General features: G+C 32.1%; 1 protein-coding gene across 3 annotated transcripts in view; it reads left to right on the top strand.

Moving 5' to 3' along the window:
* Nucleotides 1–375: 375 nt before the first annotated feature.
* LOC133188647 (anaphase-promoting complex subunit 4-like) overlaps nt 376–20913 on the top strand; it is a 42029-nt gene continuing 21491 nt past the window's right edge. The window contains exons 1-24 of one of the 3 annotated variants that reach the window (XM_061324152.1): nt 376–456; nt 3981–4112; nt 4227–4326; nt 5259–5466; nt 5730–5759; nt 6919–6963; nt 7346–7451; nt 8625–8729; nt 9937–10020; nt 10293–10388; nt 10878–10939; nt 11045–11087; nt 11414–11490; nt 12418–12570; nt 12848–12903; nt 15014–15060; nt 15220–15285; nt 15754–15831; nt 16143–16230; nt 17084–17181; nt 17667–17719; nt 17873–17911; nt 18739–18840; nt 20045–20134. In XM_061324152.1, coding sequence (XP_061180136.1) covers nt 3996–4112; nt 4227–4326; nt 5259–5466; nt 5730–5759; nt 6919–6963; nt 7346–7451; nt 8625–8729; nt 9937–10020; nt 10293–10388; nt 10878–10939; nt 11045–11087; nt 11414–11490; nt 12418–12570; nt 12848–12903; nt 15014–15060; nt 15220–15285; nt 15754–15831; nt 16143–16230; nt 17084–17181; nt 17667–17719; nt 17873–17911; nt 18739–18840; nt 20045–20134 — 1943 coding nt within the window. In that variant the 5' untranslated portion in view covers nt 376–456; nt 3981–3995. Of the gene's footprint in view, nt 457–851; nt 871–3957; nt 4113–4226; nt 4327–5258; nt 5467–5729; nt 5760–6918; nt 6964–7345; nt 7452–8624; nt 8730–9936; nt 10021–10292; nt 10389–10877; nt 10940–11044; nt 11088–11413; nt 11491–12417; nt 12571–12847; nt 12904–15013; nt 15061–15219; nt 15286–15753; nt 15832–16142; nt 16231–17083; nt 17182–17666; nt 17720–17872; nt 17912–18738; nt 18841–20044; nt 20135–20913 lie in introns of those variants that run through there. The other 2 variants (XM_061324151.1, XM_061324153.1) reach the window with 2 other exon arrangements.

Below are 20913 nucleotides of genomic sequence, written 5' to 3'. Positions count from 1 at the left end.
TTGAACACATAGTTGAGCAAGGGCCCCGCATGCAGATTTTTCTAAATTTACAATCTGTGTCAGGTCAAAAGGATCCGACATTTATCTAAACACGCACAGCAGCATAGTGATAAACTGGACTCCCCAGAGACCATTATTATTTTGTTGCTAAATTCAAGGATTTGGACTAGCTTTGTCTAATAACATTGATACATACTGCATATTTATAATATTATAAATTCATAGATATTTTGTTGATGATCTTACATCTTTTTTACACTTTATCTAACGTTTTCCACTTCTCTCTCTTGAAATGGCCGCGTCATGAAGTAAAATAATAAACGATTGGTTACGCTCTTTATTTACACCATATTTCATTGGGTGCCTCGTTTTAAAACCAAGATGTCTGCGCCCTGTAGAAAAAAGAAATCCTACTAACGAATTCAGACACAATACACCAAGAAGTGCAAATATCGGGTAATTTGATTAAAATTTAATAACATTAAATGAAAAGTATATATAAACTAGAAATTCTGGTTCTAAAGTTTTGCACTGATACAAAATATCTCAATAAGTGAAGTATTTACAAGGCAATATCCGTTAGGGAAAAATCTGTAAAATTTAATGATTAATCTTCTCAAGAACAACAAAGCCATGATTTGTCATATATAAATATGCAGTCACCCACAGGTAGTGCAAATTCAAATTCAAATCATGATCATGATGGCCCAGGGAAGAGAGGGGGGGGGGGGGTAGAGCACATGATTAAGGAAAATGGGAATGGGAAATAAATTTTTTAAAATATTCTTTTGAAGAATACCAGGGCAGGAATAGTCAAAGTGTTTTCCAGACTTTTTCTTACTGTGCTTGCAGAAAATGAGTTGATGTTTGGTAAGTGTTTGTCTTGATATTGATGACCTGCAGATCAAAGGACAAGTGCACTTAAGCAATGCTTAATGGGCCCTTTTTCAGTGCCGTTTGACTTTAGAATATAGCACCAAATTGTTCTTTTCTTGTAATAGTTAAACACAAGTGGATATTTCTAATTAAAATCATGTTAAAACATCACCTAAATCACCATGGATTTGAAACAAATGAAGATTTTTAAATACCTATAGCTACCCCAAATCTGGAAAAGTCATACCGCACCTATTTTGAGTTTCGTTTATTTAAATCAAGGGGAGGAGACATTTAAATCGGACACTTGAACAATCTGATGGTGGATCATTGATGGGCGTGTTTGCCGAATGATACTTGCGCTATTTTACTTGAGAAAAAAAATTCGAATGAAGGTGTATAGATGCCTGTAGCCATAGTGAGCAAACTAAGAAATTTGCACGCTTGCATTAGAAATAATACAATAAGTATTACCATTAGTTCCTTTAAATTTTAAAATGAAAAAAGTGTATTTAGGTGGCTTTCAATACCAGTACCATTGTCTTGCATGAATGTTAAAAATGTTTGACGCTTTTGTGTATAATGGTGACATTTTAACGACACTAAACTCTCCTAACCCTTCCGTGTTCCTAAAACCAAATACATACAAACTTCCCTATGCGGCACGACTTCGATATAATCAACGTGGCTATCTTTTACAGTGAGCACCTTCGAGGAATGTTTACCTAGGTAGAACTCATGTGACTACCGGTATTTTAAATAATTTATTCCACGGGTGGGTTCAACATAGGTCATACAGGTAAATAGCTCTCGCTTGCTATAGGAAAAACATTGAACTTTTCATACATTTTTAATGTTTTAAGTACGAGCCTAATCTTGTACAAATTTCCTACTTTCACACAAGTTTTATAAATGTATAGTGTGCTTTTTGTCATTCGCACAAGTTTGTACAACGTTAGGCTGACAGTAAACAAGAGCTTTGAAATGAATGACCGTCCTCGATTTACTATAGAAAATCACGAATGTCGGCTGACCCCTACCACATTGTATGGCTTTGCTCTTTGTATATTCATGAATTTCATCGATAAAATTTGTTGAATCTTATGGTTTAGATATCAATTAATGATCTGAGATGAAAAATTATGCTTAATTTGATTCTTCATTTTTTCACATTTTACCGGGGCCCATAAGTGCACTTGTTCTTTGAGTTTAAAGTCAACCTTTTTTCTAGATAGGATAATCTAACTGTGTCTCGGGACAAGCCCTCACCACAGTTAGAATATGTCTTATATAGTTGCAATATAGTTGCAATGTAGCAAAATAAAGCGGGTTTGAAACGATTTTGAGGAATACAAATGGAGTTACACTGAAAATAACTACCAAATTAATCATAACAAACCTTTTTTAGCTTGTATATACCTTCTTCCATAAAAAATAATCTAATATAAAGACAAAAATTCAACTCATTTTGTAAACATTTTTCCTTGTGAATTTTCATGCTATGTTGTCATTTGGAACTCTGGATTATTTGTAGTAAACGTAGAATTATCTGCCCCTGTTTATTTTGCTACATTGACAACACGTGGAATAAATTCTTTCGTTAAACCTGGTCAGTAGGACAATATCATTTTAACGATAAAACATTTTATCTATCCAATTTTCATGAAACTTACTGCCCTTGGACTTCGTCTTTTCCTGACTTTTCTTACTGTGCTTGAAGATAATAAGCTGACTTTTCATGCCCCCATATCGAAGATTGGGGGGTATATAGCTTTTTCCCTGTCCGTCCGTCTGTCTGTCTGTTTGTCCGCAAAAACTTTAAACTTGCCTATAACTTTTGATTCTGGAGCTATGGATTTCATATTTCACCTTTATATTCCTTGTGACAAGACCTTTCTTTGAATACCAAAAATTTTGACCTCTTGACCTTGACCTTGGAGTTTGACCCACTTTTGCAAAAAATTACCCAAGTTTAACCTTGGGCTGGCCATAACTTTTGAACAGTTGAAGCTATGGCTTTTTTAGTTTGCATGTATATTCATTGTGACAAGACCTTTCTATGGGTGTAAATATTTTGACTTTTGACCTTGACCTTAGAGTTTGACCCACTTTTAAAAAACTTTAACCTTGGCCATAACTTTTGAACAGTTAGTACTAGGGCTTTCAAATTTCACAGGAATATTCCTTGTGACAAGACCTTCCTAACAATTTTGACCTTTTGAACTTGACCTTGGAGTTTGACCTACTTTTGAAAAACTTTAAATTTGGCCAGAACTTTTGAACAGTTGGTACTAGAGCTTTTATATTTTGCATGTATATTGGTTCTTATGACAAGATCTTCTTGTCCCCTGTGTACCATTAATTTTGACCCTTTGACTTTGACTTTGGAGTTTGACCCACGTTTAGAAAACATTAACCTTGAGTCCTTGACTATAACTTTTGAATGGTGGGTGCTTGGGCTTTCATATTTACCAGGTATATCCATTGACACAAGTTCTTTTGTTGGGTAACAACATTTTTGATCTCTTGACCTTGGAGTTTGACTTGCATTTGAGAAACTTTAACCTTTGCCATAAGCTGTTTAACATCTTGTTTAATATGTTTCTTCATATTGATGACTTAAAGATCAAAATCAAGTTTCATGTTGTCAGTTGACCCATTTTTACAATAGTAATTGCCCATAGACTTTGAAAATTAGTTATTCACAGTTTTGCTGACTATTTTTGCTGTGCTTTGTGATCATAAACTTATTTTAGGTATGTCTCTTTATATTGATGATTTACAATCCAATTTGAGTTAAATTCATGTGAACTGATCAATTTAAAAAAAAAATTATGCAATAGATTTTCAAAATTTTATTATTCACTCTTTTCAGAACTTTTTTTGAAACTGTGTGTTTTTAGTTGATCACATTTTTACACAGCTGAATATGACAACGAAATCAAGAAAATGAAAGCAGAAGTATAATATTCCATTTGTGTATTATTTCCATGCTTTAGTAGCAGTTTCTTCATAGCATTTAACTTTAAAAATACATGTGTACTTAAATATTTGCATGTCAGATGTTGAATTTGTGTCCAGTTGATCATACATTAAATTTCCAGCATAGGAGAGTAAGAATGCCAGAAGAAACTTCTTTTCGTCTTATGGATGAGAAGCATGTATCTGTGGAGGTGGAGTTCATGTTGTGGTCCCCAAAGTTTGACCTAATTGCACTGGCCAATGTACAAGGGGAGGTAACAATAAAAATTAAAAAGTTACTTGTGTAGGACAACTCTTTATGATCTAATATACCCAAGTAATAATAGTTTAAAAAACTTGATTTTTTGTGTGTGAATATTTTCTTGTAGGTGGTACTTCACAGACTGTCGTGGCAGAAAGTCTGGTCTGTCCCTCCCCCATCAGAAGACGTCAAGGTTAAATCTCTAGCTTGGAGACCAGATGGGAAAGGTAATGAAATGAAACTAATACTTAAATATTTGTCAATTTTAAATATTTTATTTATTTTATATGAAGCAGATGTTAGACATATATTTTTGGTTTAATTTTATGAAATAAAAACAAAATGATTCAGTGCAACATTTGAAATAAACCTGTTTAAATAAGTAAAACGAGAAAAAAAAAAAAGATTTGCAAACTTTGAATTAAAAGAGCCCCTTTCTTAAGTTTTGGAAATAATCAAGCAAAAATAATGAGGCAATTACCTGCTATTATAATGACGCATAATAATAACCAGGGTTGTTCTTTTAAAAAAGAATTAATTTTTTTTCTTTTAAGAATTTGATCAGTACATACAGTACAACCATTCTTGATCAAAGACAAAATTGAAAATAAGATATTGCTGTTAACTAATAATACTAGTCACACTTAACAAAGCTTACTTGTAAATAAATAAACACAGTGATGGTACTGTCTAAATTGTGCAGAATTTTTTTTTAAAAATGCTTTTGAATCTTTTAGTATATTTATGAGCACATGCAATAAATTAAACACACACTGAATTAACAATTGTTTAGCCAGTAAATTGTGACTGCAAATGCAAGAATGAAAGATATAGAATTATTGCAAAGAACACAAAAATACCTGAGATACAGATATGGAATTTTGTACCTCTGGATTAATATGAAATTGCAAAAAGATTTATGTATCTTTGGAAAGAGTTGTTATTAGCTTGAAAGTTGTGATAGGAATACTAGAAAGACAATATTTAAATTATTAAAAAAAAAAATAGAATATGAGGTATAATGGCCTGCTCTGTAGGATAAACCAAGAATAGATTATTCTAAAAGGAAAGGCAATTTTGTAATTCTCATTCTGAATAATATTCTTGACTAGTTCACCAGGAAGAAATTTTACATTTTAATAGACAGTATATATTTCAGTGGTAGCCGCTGGTTATACCGATGGAAAAATCAATTTGTACCATATAGAAAATGCAGACATCCTCCATTCCATCAGCATGGAAGAGGAGATAACTTGTATGGAGTGGGTCTGTCAGTTCTCACCCGATGGCACTGTATGGAAACCCGATCCTTACAAAGAAGACAATTTCAAAGAATATCTCCCCAAGTTACAACCTCTCAATAAAAGGTGGGTACTGCTGGTTTTATTGGAATTTTCATGATAAAAACAGCATTTACTCCCTATCTATCCATAATGGTAAAAAAATTAGTTTTTTAATTTAAGAGACACTGCTTTCAAACCTATATGTTTTTAAGAGTACATAGATTTGTATAATTTCTTTGTGTTTTTATTATCCAAGGATAATAGTATTCATTTTAAGAGACAAATTTGGTAATACATGTATGTAATATATTACATATAGTATATTTGTTTTTATATATATTTTGCAGCTATGGCACTCTTTCTAAAGTTTTGCCCACGTAAGTAAAAATTATTGGGGTGAAACATACATGTATTTTAGTGATCTAAGGATAAAAATGTTTGACCCTGCACACACTATGTCTGTTGTTAAAAATTGTTCATATTTATCATCAAGAGTAAAAAGCCACAAATTTTGGTGAAAATCTGGTTGAAAAAATGATACTGATTGGAATCTTTATATCTTAAATTGTTCTGAGAAAGTAGATTTATATACAGCTTTTATCCCCATGTTTTAACAGGTCGGGTACACTACCTTTTATGGAAGGCACTTTTCAACTCGTGACAATGTTTTCGTCAAACCCATTCTCCAATTGATTGAATGAATCGCAAAGCATGACAGTCTACTACTTGTTTACAATTCAACAGTGACATGTGGTTTTCGTCAGATTACTGCATAATATTTACTTTGTCACTGGAAAAACCGTACAGCTTCTTTTTTACTTTCTAAGGCTGAAATTGAAAGATTATAGTCCAAAGACACTGTTCCATGCTCACATTTAATACTGGAGTTGTTCTAGATGATTAATAATTGCTTCAAATACCGTACAAAACGCTTTGACGTTTGCATGTACATAAAAACATTTTGATGATACTGAGGAGTTAAATAATAATTGTGCAACTTGTTCTGCTGTCTAAAACTATGTACATGTATATCACCTGAAAAAAAACACGCTCAATTGTTTATCGAAACAATAGCACCTACATCTCTTTGAACAGTAGTTTATGCCGATGTATTACAAGTTGATATAAGGCTTCATAAAGCAAATTTTGTAAATGTGAGCATAGAAATGAAAGATTTTATATCATTTTCAATATTTCTTTCATAAATGTCAAAAAAGAATTGAAAATGAGTTTCCAAGGGACTATTAAAGTTGCTCTTTATTTTCAACATAACTGAGTTCGTATTGATACGTGTAGTAGCTCATTGCGACTCATTCAACAGTCGGTAAAGTAAACAGATAGCTAATTTATATGCAAATTTATGCTGACATCAGAAAATCTAGTGGTCTCGACCTGTTTAAGAATATTGCACTGTTAACATTAAAGTGGTTGTCTCTACTGAAATAAGATTTTAAAACTTAACATTGTTGATATTGTTTATATAATGAATTATTGTTATCTATACATATAAGACAATTGGTTTAAATATTATTTCAGTGAAGAATCTGTAGAGGATAGCAAACAACTGAGTGAACAAAAAGAGTGAGTACTTAAAATAGGGTGTACCTTATTACCACCCCCTCCCCCAAACACACACACAGATGCACATACATCCACCACATGTAAAAAGCTATCAATAAATAAGTCCCACACTCCTTTAACAATAAACAGCAAATCTAGAGGTTGCCTTGCTCTTGACACTGGTACTCAGATTATTCAGAAATTGAATACATTACTATTTGCACTTGTGATTAAATATAAAATATTAACTTTGACTTTCAATTCTATCTGGACACTGTTTATGTAGTCCAGAGAGTCCATTCTTGATGTTTTTGTATTTTATATGTCCTGTTAATAGAGTTCAGAAAGTCCTTGAGGATTTTGTATTTTATAATGTAGTTCAGAAAGTTGTGTATTTTTCCAGGTTGAATGTTTTGATCGTTGGCTCTGGCAGTAACACCGTTAGTTTGTATGCCTATGGTGTCTGTCCTGTCAGTAGATTGTCAGTACCAGCTGTCAGTAATGTCCAGGTAGGAAATGTCTATTATCATGTTAAGTATGTATAGATCTGCATGCTGGTTCTTTATCCTTTAAGTATGTTTTTTTCCAGTGTTTTATATTTTTCATGGCTAGATGACAAAGCAAACCTGATATATGGATTGCCATTTTCTCTCCATATGAATCAGCAAATCTATTATAAAGCTGTTGCCCATTTGTGGGTGACATTTTCTAAATATCATCTGCAAACATCACACTAAGTTAATCATGAAGAGGAGTTTTGAACTTTAGTATTTGGTCCCCTTTCATCAGATGTTAATAAATCATGAAGTGTTTTCAATGTCACCTTCAAAGCTGACCTCATCCTTGACCTTTAACCTTGATTTAGAGTAATATCTTAAAAACAGTTGACCAAAAGTTTAAACATTGTAAAGGAGATGGGTGAACATGACGAGTGATAAGCCTATAGTGTGACAAACATGAAGATGAAAAATTAAATTTCTATTATATCGAAATTTTCCTTGATATTTCGTCTAACATTAAAATATACTTTATGTAAAATCTCTACAATTTGCAAAAATCCCTCAAAGATTGAAATTATTTGCCTGTGAAATATTAGACACACACTGAAGCGGGCAAAAAGAGTCATTTTCGCATACTATAACACTATTTTTCGATATGAGTGGGTCTTCACTCCACCTTTTTGAAAGTTAATCCTTAAAGTTTGCATAAAAATATACATTTTTTGGTTACCAAAAATATGGAGCAATGACCCACTGTACCTTAAAAATATACTTTTATGACATAACATTCGCATCTTTTCGAGAAATACTTGAAGTCCATTAAGTCAAGGGTCATATCACAAACATGATTTAAATGCCACTGTTCATCAGGACTTGTGTAGTCTGGTGGTTAGCGTGCTAGTCTCGAAAGAAAATGATTCTCAGAATTTTTATTGCTAGGGTTCGAACCCCAAGAATACCACATTAATTTTTTTTATAAAAGAATAAATTTTGCCAAGAAAATTTTCCTCAGAAAAGTTTTGTTTATCACAATTACATAAATTTCAATAATGAGAACTTTACTCTAAGTATTAAATTCACAAACTGAACATGATTTTTATATTTCTGAAGCTTTAGGCTTTCTGCACGCTATGTTCGCCCATCTCCTTTGTTTTTTCATTGTTATATATCTTCACACTGCAGATAAAGAGAATCCATGCTGCCACTATTAGCCAGGATCTCCAGAGTTTGTCAGTGGTACTAGAACTCCAGAACAAACAACAACACAGAAGTTTCTACCTAATGACTGTAAGATTTAAGGAATGAAGCTTATTTTAACCTATGTTATACGATATAACATAACTTGGGGTGGTTTACGCTTTATAAACCACAAAGCGGTTTATAAAAAAGCATAAACTGCCCCAAGTTATGTTATATCGCATAACATAGGATAAAATAAGCTTCATTCCTTATAATTTAATTTCAGTGTAGACAATAAGACAATTTTTCCTCCAAAAATGGCTTCAAATTGAGCATATTTAAAAGTAACGTCAAGCGGAGTTATACTTTTTTGACGTAACTCATTGTGACGTAGGCAACTTATGCTATACGATATAAACTAAATCTTTTATCCAATCAAATGACGTGTTACAACTAAAATTAAATTATTATACATTTAACAAGTTTGAATTCTGAAATTTATATAAAAATATTTTATGAATTAGTAGTTTTTGGCCAAATTCTCATGATAAGTTACACAAATTTAATTAAAATACCTGGTCATGATATTATGGCTTTCTGTAGATTAGCACGAGACATGTAACCAATCCCATTTTCTTCAAGTCTTGAATCTCATATGCAAGAAATACATGTATATATGTACATGTATAATATATACTGCAGACATACATTTTCCCACACGTGATTAATTTATGCTATGTACATGGTCACCGTAAATTTTCCACCAAAATGTTCACAACATACATGAAATACATTTATAACATACACAATGGCAATCAATGAAATCTGTGTTATTTTCAACCCATGGATTGAACAGAAATTGTGATTCTGCAGAATTGTGACCACATGGAGAAAAGTATGTTTACAATATATATCCAGACACCTGGTTTAATTTCATGAAAGCTTTTAGGTCTGGTTAATTTCTGAGTATAGACTATAGGGTCTACTTACATGTACTTCAACATTTCAGAATAATGTACTAGTATCTGGTTATGCTTTAACCTGTTGTACGTCAACTTTATTTTTTCCTTAATGTACCAGGTTAAAGTCCATGATGTGTATTCTCTCCCCAGTCAATGTAGACCCAAATCAAACTTGTGCAGGAGATAAATGTAGAAAGAAGTTATTTACATTGTGTATTCAGAAATTTTCAAGTTACTTACAATTATAAATCACTGAACATTAATTGCTTCAAAATTGACACTTTATGTATTTGTCACATAGTGCAAAAAAAAGTCAAATGAATGTAGAAAACACAAATGATTTTTTTTTTCAGTTTGACACAAAGTTAATTGCTTCAAGACATAAAGAAATGAGGATCATGGCTCTGAAGTTTGGACAAGTGTTGACACTAACTGAGGTCTGACATTATTCAGTCATTTTTACCAGAGTCATTAAATTTGTACAGCTTTTGATATGTAGATGTGGACATTGTTTAAATAAATGTATATCAGATTTACATAGAATCTACACACAGATTATATTTTACTCATCTTTTATGCAGAAGTTTGTACTGCCTTTCTCATATAAAAGTTGCCCAAATTGTTGTAAAGGAAGATTCCATACAGGAAGTCTTGAAAGTAAATACAGACAATTTAAGAATTATTTGATTGTTATTTTTTGTTCTTTCAGTACTTACAGTCCACAGTTCAGCAGATGTCTGAGGCATGGGAAGACATCTTAATGGAAATGGATTCCAAGCTTCTCAAGTTTGCTGAGGACAAAAAGGTCAGATATCTTTACACAGGACACTTAGAGATCTTATTAGATCTTAGATGGCAGCACATCTTATTTATTTATTTTTTTAGGCTGCAAGTCACATGGTTTCCAAATATTTTGTTAAAAAAAATGTAAATTCATAGTTTTAAGGGCTTGAATGTCTGTTTTTCATCAATTCCATTAAATCTGAAAGTGATTGAGATATGTGATATTTGACTAACATTTAATTACCCAAAGTCCATTTTAATGGTACAATGTACATGTATATTTAATGTGCATGGTAATCTCTCAAGTTTTATATGTACTCTATTTCCTTAACTTGAATGGGTTGTAAAATTTACAGTCAATATGGGATTATTATCATATTGTCTATTATGAGTATATTTTTAAAGATACATGTATGACCCATTACAAATATCAAGTGTACAGGATAAAGTTTGCATATTGAACATTCTGTACATTGCTTATTGGAGGAGGGAAATCTGTATCTCTTTACAGGCTGTGGGTACAGGAACTGTCAGTAATGATTTTCTGGAACTTCTCTTGTTTGGGACCCCAAGGTACTTAACAAATTATGCAAACTAAAGAACCAGAATATCAGAGCATGATTTGCAGACATTCCAGTTTTACGTATACGAAATAGAATATTGTGCTTTTATTTTCAGCCCAGAATTACAGACTTTTCTTTTGAATGACCTAACTGGTAAGGTAAGGTTTTGGACAGAAATGGCACACCACTTTTAAGGCAACAATTGCCTAGGGCAATTTGAAAGTAGGAAATTGAAATGTTTACAATATACTGTTTTTTAATGAAGTTAGGATATGTTAAAAAATATGTTATTATTTCAGTTGTCTTCAACACAGAAGCACACTTACCCGGTAAATGGAATTTTACAATTTATGATACATATATATGAGTGTGTAGGGATCTATACATCACTAATATGTTGAATTCAAAATTGTGTTATATTGATATATGTACAAAATGTTTATAAAAGTACATATTAATAGTGAAGATAACTCTTTGTTGACAGGGTTTGCAGAAATTGGGTCACTCCATTGAAACCTCCTACTCCAACATTCAGAAACTAGTGGTCAAACATCTACAGGTGTAAGTTCATCGTCAGTACCGATAAAATTTGCTAAATAAATAATACAGCCATTGGATGCTATTGACACTGTAACAGCGGATAGTTAATAAAGAAGAGCTTCAGGAACACAAAGGATTTCTGTTGGGGGACTGTAGTCAGACTTATAGGGAAATTTGAAAATCTGGGGGGAAAAAAAGACTTAAAAGAGTACACAAAATGTCATGCTAATCCAATGTTTGATGTCCAAAGTAAATTTGTAAACCTTTCTCAATTTTGAAGGTTTATTTTAATTCAGTCAACTAATAAATGTAGAATAACACTAGTGTTTTACAAATTAAAGCTCATTTTCAGTGATATGTTGATCAAGATAACCTTTAGAGCAATTGTTATATATAATCTATATACCAGTTTCTTAAAAAAAAATTGAATGCTGACCTCTTAGCCTCTTATTTCAGATCCCCAAAGGTTTTTCCTCTATATAAAAGTATGAAAAGAAAAATTGATCAATAAGAATTTTATTTTGCCAAAATGGTCACCTATAGCAGGTCTGAATTTCTAGCTTGCTTTAAATTATCAAAATTTTAAAGAAATGCAATAACAGATGAAAATTTTAACTTATGTTTAATGGGTATTTACAAATGAACAAGTTGATAAAAATTCTTTTGAGCTATTTACTGGTTTACAAATATAAACTCTTTTGTATGGGTTGAGAGAAGATACTCTCTTCATTCTCCCTTATTCTTTACTATCACCTTCCTTAGCCTCTTTTCTCCCCTTCTACCTCATTATTTTCTCCTCTCTCTCCCTCTTCTCTCTCATTCCACCCCTCTCTTCTCCCTTACCTTTCTCCCACCTCCAATTTAGACTGTCCCCCTTCCTTATGATTCTGTTTCCCTCTGGTTAGCGCACTTTAATGAGTACAACATTTTACCATGTTTTGTTTTCAGTGTAAGTCAGGCCATCCTTTACCACCTAGCTGAGTTGAAGGGGATGTCATTGTGGTATGAGAAGTTTGGGGTGTTAGGTCTAACTACACAGACAATACAGAATGCCATCATGTCAGTTGGTTCTTTTGTCCTCAAGTCCAGTGAACTTCAACAGTAAGTTCACTCAATATACAGTCAAACCTTGTTATCTCAAACTCATTGGAACCGAGAAAAAACTTTGAGATATCTGAGGATATCAAGGGTAAAATACTTAAAGAATGAGAATTGGGATTTCCAAATCACTATCCATGTTATTCGAGATAACAGATACCGAAGTTCAACTGTAGTATTTATTACATATCTTACAAGAGAGAAAAAAATCCATTGACACTAACTGATACTGTATTCCTCTTTTGAGGAATCTACTTTAATTTTTTTTTTTTATTTTCAGGGTTATTGATGACAGTATAAAGAATTTTAAAGCATTTTTCAGATGGCTGTATGTAGGTAAGATCAGGACTGATTACCTTTTTAGAGTTAATCGTTTTTCTCATGATGTAAATGGGGATTTAGAATTGTATGTTTTTACTGTGTAATTCAATAAGGGCTATTCCAAGAAAAAATGTATGGGAGGGTTGGACGGCACTTCATATATTTTTTTATCGGTAGTGGGGGCTGGAGCAATTATATTTGTATGGGTGGTTGTCCTCATCCGATATATTTTTAGATGGGTGGTTGTATTTACCCTCACAAATAATCAACTGTATAGTACTTATGTCCTTTTCATTTTGTATAAATCAGTAAATACCGATATATATATATTTTTTTTATATAAAACACTCGCCATAAACGGTGGTAAAAAAGTGTGTATACATTGAATGTGAAAGTAGTATCGAACAAACCGGAAACAAGGGCAGATAACTATAAAAGCATGTGACAGTATGACTGCACTGAAAGTGGAGGATTAGGATACGGATTCCTTGTGCTTTGGACTCCGTGCTTCAGTTTCTTTTCGCTAGTTTAATCAAACATGATTACATTAGTAAATTAAATGATATTTGAAACAATCAGAAAGATCGTTTTATTTTAAACCGAAAGTAGAAAAAAAAACGTATCTGATAATGAACATTTTAGAGCATGGCTATGAAGTTGCAAGTCAAATAGTTTACTTTACACCACATACAGAGTAAAAGGAAGATGAGATATGGGTTAAAACAAAGTATCATGTCCGTTACATACTAGTCCTTAACCTGTTAAGTGTCAACTGTAATGTGTTCATCCCTTAAACACCCCCCTCCTCCCCCCCCCCCCCCCCAAAAAAAAAGAAAAAAGAAATTGGAATCATTTTGTTAATTGTCATGAACAAGGTGAAAGAATAACTACCAATGATATGTTATAATTCACAATATATATTTTAATTAATTGTAGGAATGTCATATCTAGTATATTAGTTTTATCGCAACTTGAACTTTACAGATTACAATGTCATGCATCATCTAGAAACATATATACAAATTACTATCATTAAGGCTTTTAATGTTGAGTATTATAGACCTAAAGGAGCACATTTTATTAAGCTGTAGCTGGAACCTGCTTTGGATAGAGGCCAAAAGCCAACAACTCATACTAAGTCAGATAAATTACAGTATTTGACATAAAATTTTATTTTACATATATTTGACAATAAGACAATTTAAAAAAAATTAGATGGGTGGTTGTATCAAAAGCATTTTTAATTTTATGGGGGGTGGGGGAGAAGGTAATTAAAATTGTATGGGTGGTGGGGTAAAAATGAAAGTGCCTTCCAACCCCCCCATACATTTTTTCCTGGAATAGCCCTAAATCTGATTGGTTTGTTTGATATCCTGTGCAAAATTACATTTTGACCATATTGACTTTTATAGTTACTGAAAGTAACATGAGGGAAAATTCAAAGATGTGTTTGTAATGGTGAAAAGTCTTTAAAACTTACATATTCAAATTTAATGAATTTTTTTCTCTTTTTTTTTTGTTCCAAAGAAAATAATGTAACAAATGTAGCCCTTTGATTTGGCCAATCCATAGGTACATGTATGACTTCACAGGAAAGTGTATCAACTTCACACTTTGTGTTCAGTCAGTATGCATTTCTGTGATGTCAATATATCTAATGATCAACTTCATAAATGGTTCATTTTTGTATAATACACAGCAATACCGATACTTATTTCAAAGCACTTTACTAATACATGTATTAATGCACAGCTAAACAGGGATTAGTCCATTCACAGTAATTTCTAGAGAATTATTCACATCTAACGATCTAATTTTTATAGGGAAAAGTCAGAAGAGGTATAATAATATTATTTATATTTCCTACACTGAGAGGCCTGGGTAAATTGGGCGATATGGATTCAAATGAAGTTTCTAACTCAAAAGTCAAACAAGGTGTCCAAATATCTTATTCACTTTGAGTAGGAAAGTTTAAGTTGGAGGACCTCCTTAATAATGTCTAGGTTCAACTGAAACTAAAAACTAAGTATATGACAGGTGCCCCCCCCCCCCCAAAAAAAAATTAATTAACATAATTAACAATAATTCGAAATTTGTTCACTCCAATATTTTTATATTTATACAGTCATACAGAGAATGTCAAATGAAAAACCCTCAGCAGATCTTATTAAGGTAACTATTTAACCTTTCTTCATTGATTTATTTAAAGTACCTCTACAAGATGCCACCTATTTCTAACAAGTAAACAGTAATTAGAATTAATGCTGTTAATTTATATGTACTCTAAAATAAATATACATGTATGTAAAGTAAATTATTTTTTCTAAATAGATGACACAGCATGATATAAATTTTGTAGCAGAATTCCTGAGAGACAACTTTAACCAATTTACCTTGGTAAGAGTGAACGTAAGACTCAACTACAATTAATAACTGTTTTTGTAGACGTTTTGCTTTGCATGAAACCATTAAAAACTATCAATATCTGTGATTGTGAATTTCAAGTTACCTTTGCTGAAATTGACTTCATCTGATCCAAGTTAGAATCTCTCCATTGTACATGTAGATAAGCATTCATCAGTCTCTCTGTTGTACACTTCTTCAACTTTAATTGCTGACTTACCCGGTATTTTTAAAGTGAATTACCTTAACATGATTTTTTGTGTTGTGTGTGGACACTACCATCAGCAATCCTTCCACTATTGCACAGTTAACTGTCATATCTTTATCATTCTTGGTGTAAAAGTCTAGTTCTTATGATATAAAGTCCATGATTTTTACCAAAATAGAAAAGAATAGTAAGTTATACATGGAAGAGAGATACAGTACTTTAAAAATTAATCATGCAGTTTTTGTTTACTTCAGGATGATGAGGATTCCATATCAGAGTTGATGGTTGACCGAGACAAAAAGCCGAGGTTTAAACTGGAGAAAGTGGGGCAGGTATCGGTTGACTTTTATGCTGTGAAAGAATCTATAGTAGATTACATCAACTTAAGGTGTTCATTACTTTATATTCTAGTTGTGATTAATTAGGCAACCATAAACTGTTAAAAGTGACAAAATATACAAAAGTTCACACAATGTTTATTTGTCATTTGAAATATGTTTATTACATATAACAGTCATTTGGCAAAAATTTCTCCCTTCTCTTCATGCTGCTATGACAAGAGTGTGAATTATAACATGCATGTCTATAGTGTCAGAGGTTATCCAAAGGGTAGGCTGTTCAGTACTCCTCTACAATTTTGCAGTATCTAAAGAAGGAGGATCTCCACTACCCTGCCAACATCTCCAGCAACCCCTGGGTCCAGTTCCAGAGGGGCTGCTTCCTCCTGAAAGGTATACTACTGCGAGATTTGACCTCTCTGTATCTGTATATACAGTGTATATACATGTAGATAAGGAAAAAGGGAAAGATTTTTGATGAAAGTTCAGTACTACTGTAACAAGATTAATAATCAAAGAAAAGAATAAAATTATTCAAAGTTGGGTTCATATTATAATTAATGTAAGACCTCAGTCCTCCTTCAAAAAATAAAACAAAAAAAAAACAAACAAAAAAAAAACTGCCTGCTGCATTTAATTTGGAAATTTTTAGCCTGAGAAAAGTTTATATTGGGGTGGGGGGGGGGGCTAAAGTCTTGACTGCCAACTCCTTTTGTCATACATGTATCCAAGGTTGAGATTCTGAAGTTCAACAACTTAAAAATGTTTGTCCAAATTATACCAGTATATAACCCGAGTTAGGAGAGTTTATGCTTTATAAAGAGCAAAGCCTGTTTGTTCACTCATTCTGTAAAAATTGGGTTAAAGACAGAATTTAGATATGTGTGTGCCCCCCAACTTATATAATACATACCATGTTTGTATGAATTTGTGTTTGGGTGGTGCATCTGAAATAAATTTAATGTTTAGTGACTCCTCTAATGGACAGAATTTTAATCATTTTCTGACATATTTTGTTTTTTCTTAATAAAAATTTGTGGAGGGTATAGTCTAGCAAAGACCTGATAAAAGAAAAAAAAGCTTCACTTGTATAAACATGTATGTCACAACCAAGTTGCAATGAAAAGAGAACTCATAGGTACATGTATGCAACCTTAAGCATGATGTTAATACCATTGAGTCTTGTATTGATTTAGTTGTATCTGAAGCAGAGTTGCATCCCTTTGTACATCTTGCTGTTTTTTAGACAATGAAGTGCTGTACCCAGTACAGAACACCAAGTCCCTGGTCCAGTTACAGGAGAGTTTAGACAGCTCCATCAACGCTGCCCTCTGTCAACCTTCAGTGTGTAGAAACTTAGCTTCCTAGATACTGATTTGTATTTATCTTTTAAGGTTCATTGACCCTCTGAAAAGAGAGATAACTCTTACTGGAATAAATATTATTATAAATGTCAAGTTAAAAGGCCATTTCTATAAATTTTGACTCGTAAGGGTATGCTGAAATTGTGTGCAGTTTAGATTTTGTTTGGAAAATAATTATGTTAAAGTAAAATTGTAAATGAGAGAACAAAGGAATGATGGACCTTAAATTATCAAATTTAAAATATTAACGAAATTGTTCAGGCATCTTTTAAAATTTAGTTCACTTGACCCAAAGAACAGGACTACTGTTGTGGCTATTTCTAGAAATATTTAAAATATTTTCTGCACACTTCCTGTAGACAAAACCAATAAAGCTACAGTCTCATGGGAACTATAGATTTGATACAAACCCTCTGTCTGTATCTAAATTGAGAGTATTCTATTGTCCGTGTGCTTCTCTTTCAGTCAGTCATTGGTCAAGCCATGAGATGCCTTTCCTGTGTGAAGTTGTTTGACTGGTAAATATAAAAATCTTATATTAATAAAATTATTAAGGAAAAAAGGTAATTATCAAGAAAAAAATTATTAAGGACCTATCCCATTAATTCCCATTATGTATGATGACAATGTACAATGACATTTATTCTTGAATTGATTTTTCTTTGAAATAGTGACTCCAAAACTGCTGATTTTCCTGTTAAAGTTTTTCAGTAAGTATCAGAACATCACATCACAGAAAAGAAAAGTTTAATGATGCTTGATTTATTTCTTTTATAGGTGTTTCAAAACATGGTCCCCATAACTAAAGTTGTGGCAAAATTGAAGGGGGATTATATTTTATATAGGAAAAACTTGAAAAATTTCTGATGAATATGAAGTAGCTTGATTACAATTTTTTAAAATGACAAGAAAGTATCCTCATGTAGAGTTGACATAAAATATGTTGCCACAATAAAGGGGACCATTAAAAGGGCCCCAAAAATATTCTTTTAAAACTTTGTTTTGCAAAACATCAGGGCTATTGGTAGACAAACTGTAGTTCTCATATAGGCTCCCTATATTTAGATTTGTTTTATAGATTTAGTTCCTGGAGTCAGGGTAGAACCACAGTAGGGTTTCAAAGTTTTACCTAGGAATGTCTAGTCTTTCTGAAGAACAACAAGGCCATAAAGTCAAAGTACTAGAATTGAGAGTTTATGAGTATATGGCCTTTTATTGAATTTGTGGTCTCAATGAATTTTCATTGGTGAGAGATGGAGCAGTCTGACTCAGGTATGCATTGTGATTATGTGCCTTTTGTTTTTTCATTGGTTACCATCAAGGACACTCCATCTGTATTTTCATGTGTCCACTTGGGAAAAAATAATTCCCAGCATACCATACTTTTAACATCTGTAAAGACTTGAAACTATACATTCTACTCAAATACGAATGATAATGATTTACACTTGTAGTTGGAAATAGGTTATTCTAAAAAGTGTTATCTATGACAATATGTATCTTACTTGATTTATTTAGAATTTGATATTTTGTTCAGATTTACAAATAATGAGAAAAAGAGAATGTACAGTGTGTACACACGTGATGTCTTACTGTGTGAGGAATGTGTTCTACTCAGAAGGTCTTCATCTTCCAGCAAGTAAGTAGATGTTTGTAGCTTAAAGCTGAAAAATTAGATAGATTAATGCTTGAAGCATATAGCTTAAACCAATTAGATTGTTGTCTGAAGCATAAAGCTGTAATGTATGAAAGCAGATAGATTGATTTCTGACTCGTGATGTCTCTCATAAAGCGCTACACAGCACATGGATGTGGATTGATTTTGAAGCATAATGCTATAAAGTATAAAGCATATGTTATGCTGTAAAATAAGAAGATGGATGCCTAAAGCAAAATGCTGTAAAGTAAATTGATTGATGCCTACAAGATAATACTGTAAATATTATAAATGTACATGTAAATATACTTTAAAATAAGTATACTGATGTAAATGAAGTACTGAAAGCATGATACATAGGTTTATTTCAAATATACTGTGGAATACCAAAAGCATTTTAAATTTGGTATGTAGATTGAAGTCTGGGGCATAAAGACCAAAAAATTAATCTTTAGTTTCTCAGACACTGCTGCATTTGGTCGAACACTCAATTTTATTGACAAATTGAAAAGGGAAATAACTCAATTTTCTATTTTTTCAAGTAATTTATACATGTAACCCTTTTCTTTATAAAGGTTTTTTTTTTTTTTTTTTTTTTTTTTTTTTTTTTTTTTTTTTTTTAATCAGATCATTTTGAAAATGGCACTTTATGACTTTAAATAAAAATTTTTGGAATAACATTATTTAAAGTTAAGTAAATATTTTAATTGATTTAAGATTACAAAAAAGTAAGAATCAATTGATATCTTCATTTTATTGACTGACAAGAAAAAAGATATAACACTTAAAAAAAAGGCCTGTCTGTCTCATTGAATTTTAATTTTTTTTTTGGCCTGAGAAACTAAAGACTAATTTTTTTTGGTGTAGAGCTTTTAGTGTTGGTGAGCATTTTAATTGTGTCTTGTGATAGTTCTGCTAAATAGGTGGATTATCCCTCTTTTTTAAAGAAGGGGTAAATAGTCCTGCAGACTTAACAGTTTTTATTTACAAAAGGAAAATTTGTACACATTGTTTAGAATAAGAAAAACTTTTTTCATCTTGAAGTTTAAAATTTTCTTGTACATTAATAAGGTCATTGAAAGCATGACATCATATGTATACAGTCATGTATATATATGGAAATACTGCACATTAACTTGTGACACCTGTTTCAATATATTTATACAAAACTCATTGATTTTGACAGGGAAAGCTTTATGGAGGCAGTTTCTATCAGAATTGGTGCTTTAAGTCAAAGAGAACATAATACCAGCAGCTCATCAGAAGAAGAGGAAAGGTAAGTCTGATTTTATCTGGCTTTCTGGTTCAGATGACGTCCTGGATCCCTGATAATGGGGGATTATTCCCAAGGAAATTTCAGACATCCAGTGGAAATATTGATAAAAAGACAGACATCTTACAACAGTTTGCTAGGAACTACCTTATATTTATTATTTTCTTCCTAAGCATGGCAGGTGATTGTGTTGCTGTAACAGTGCATTGTATACGATCTGTGTCAGTCTTCTCATTCCTTGTAGCAAAGTTTATGATCATTATGCAATGAGAGAAGAGAGACAAAGTGGGATGAAATATCAGATTTATTCTTTTTAAAAATGAAAAGTTGCTGCTTCTGTTTACCTTGGTTAAGTATATATAAATTAGAGTTATTTCTCTTGTTTTGTATCTATCCTCTTTCTGGGGAAAACATATGCTCCTACAAGACACATTTTCTCCAGATTTCATTAGAAACTTGATAATGTCTTGAAAAATTGTGTAAACTACATGCATTTGTGGATGTAGAAGGAAAAAAATCACAGTAGCCATATCTTATACGAGGTCTGTCTCCAAATCTGATCATTTCTTCCTCATCCTAATTTACACTGGTTCCTATGATCAAAATATCTTAACAACTGTTTGAGGAATTCTGTACAGATATAGGCAGATAGATAAATATAGGTGAAAATCAAACATTCTTATATCTTCAGCTTCCTGGTTAATGTATTTGGTATGCTTTATATCTTGATACTGAATCATGTAAATGTATATATTTTTTTTGTATGGTACATGTATATCAAT

Source organism: Saccostrea echinata, unplaced genomic scaffold, assembly GCF_033153115.1.
Source record: "Saccostrea echinata isolate AGI-Se365-2 ecotype Australia unplaced genomic scaffold, CSIRO_AGI_Sech_v1 ptg000016l, whole genome shotgun sequence".
Classification (NCBI taxonomy): domain Eukaryota; kingdom Metazoa; phylum Mollusca; class Bivalvia; order Ostreida; family Ostreidae; genus Saccostrea; species Saccostrea echinata.
The sequence above is the reverse complement of the archived record's forward strand: the minus strand, read 5'-3'. Positions and strand labels throughout refer to the sequence as shown.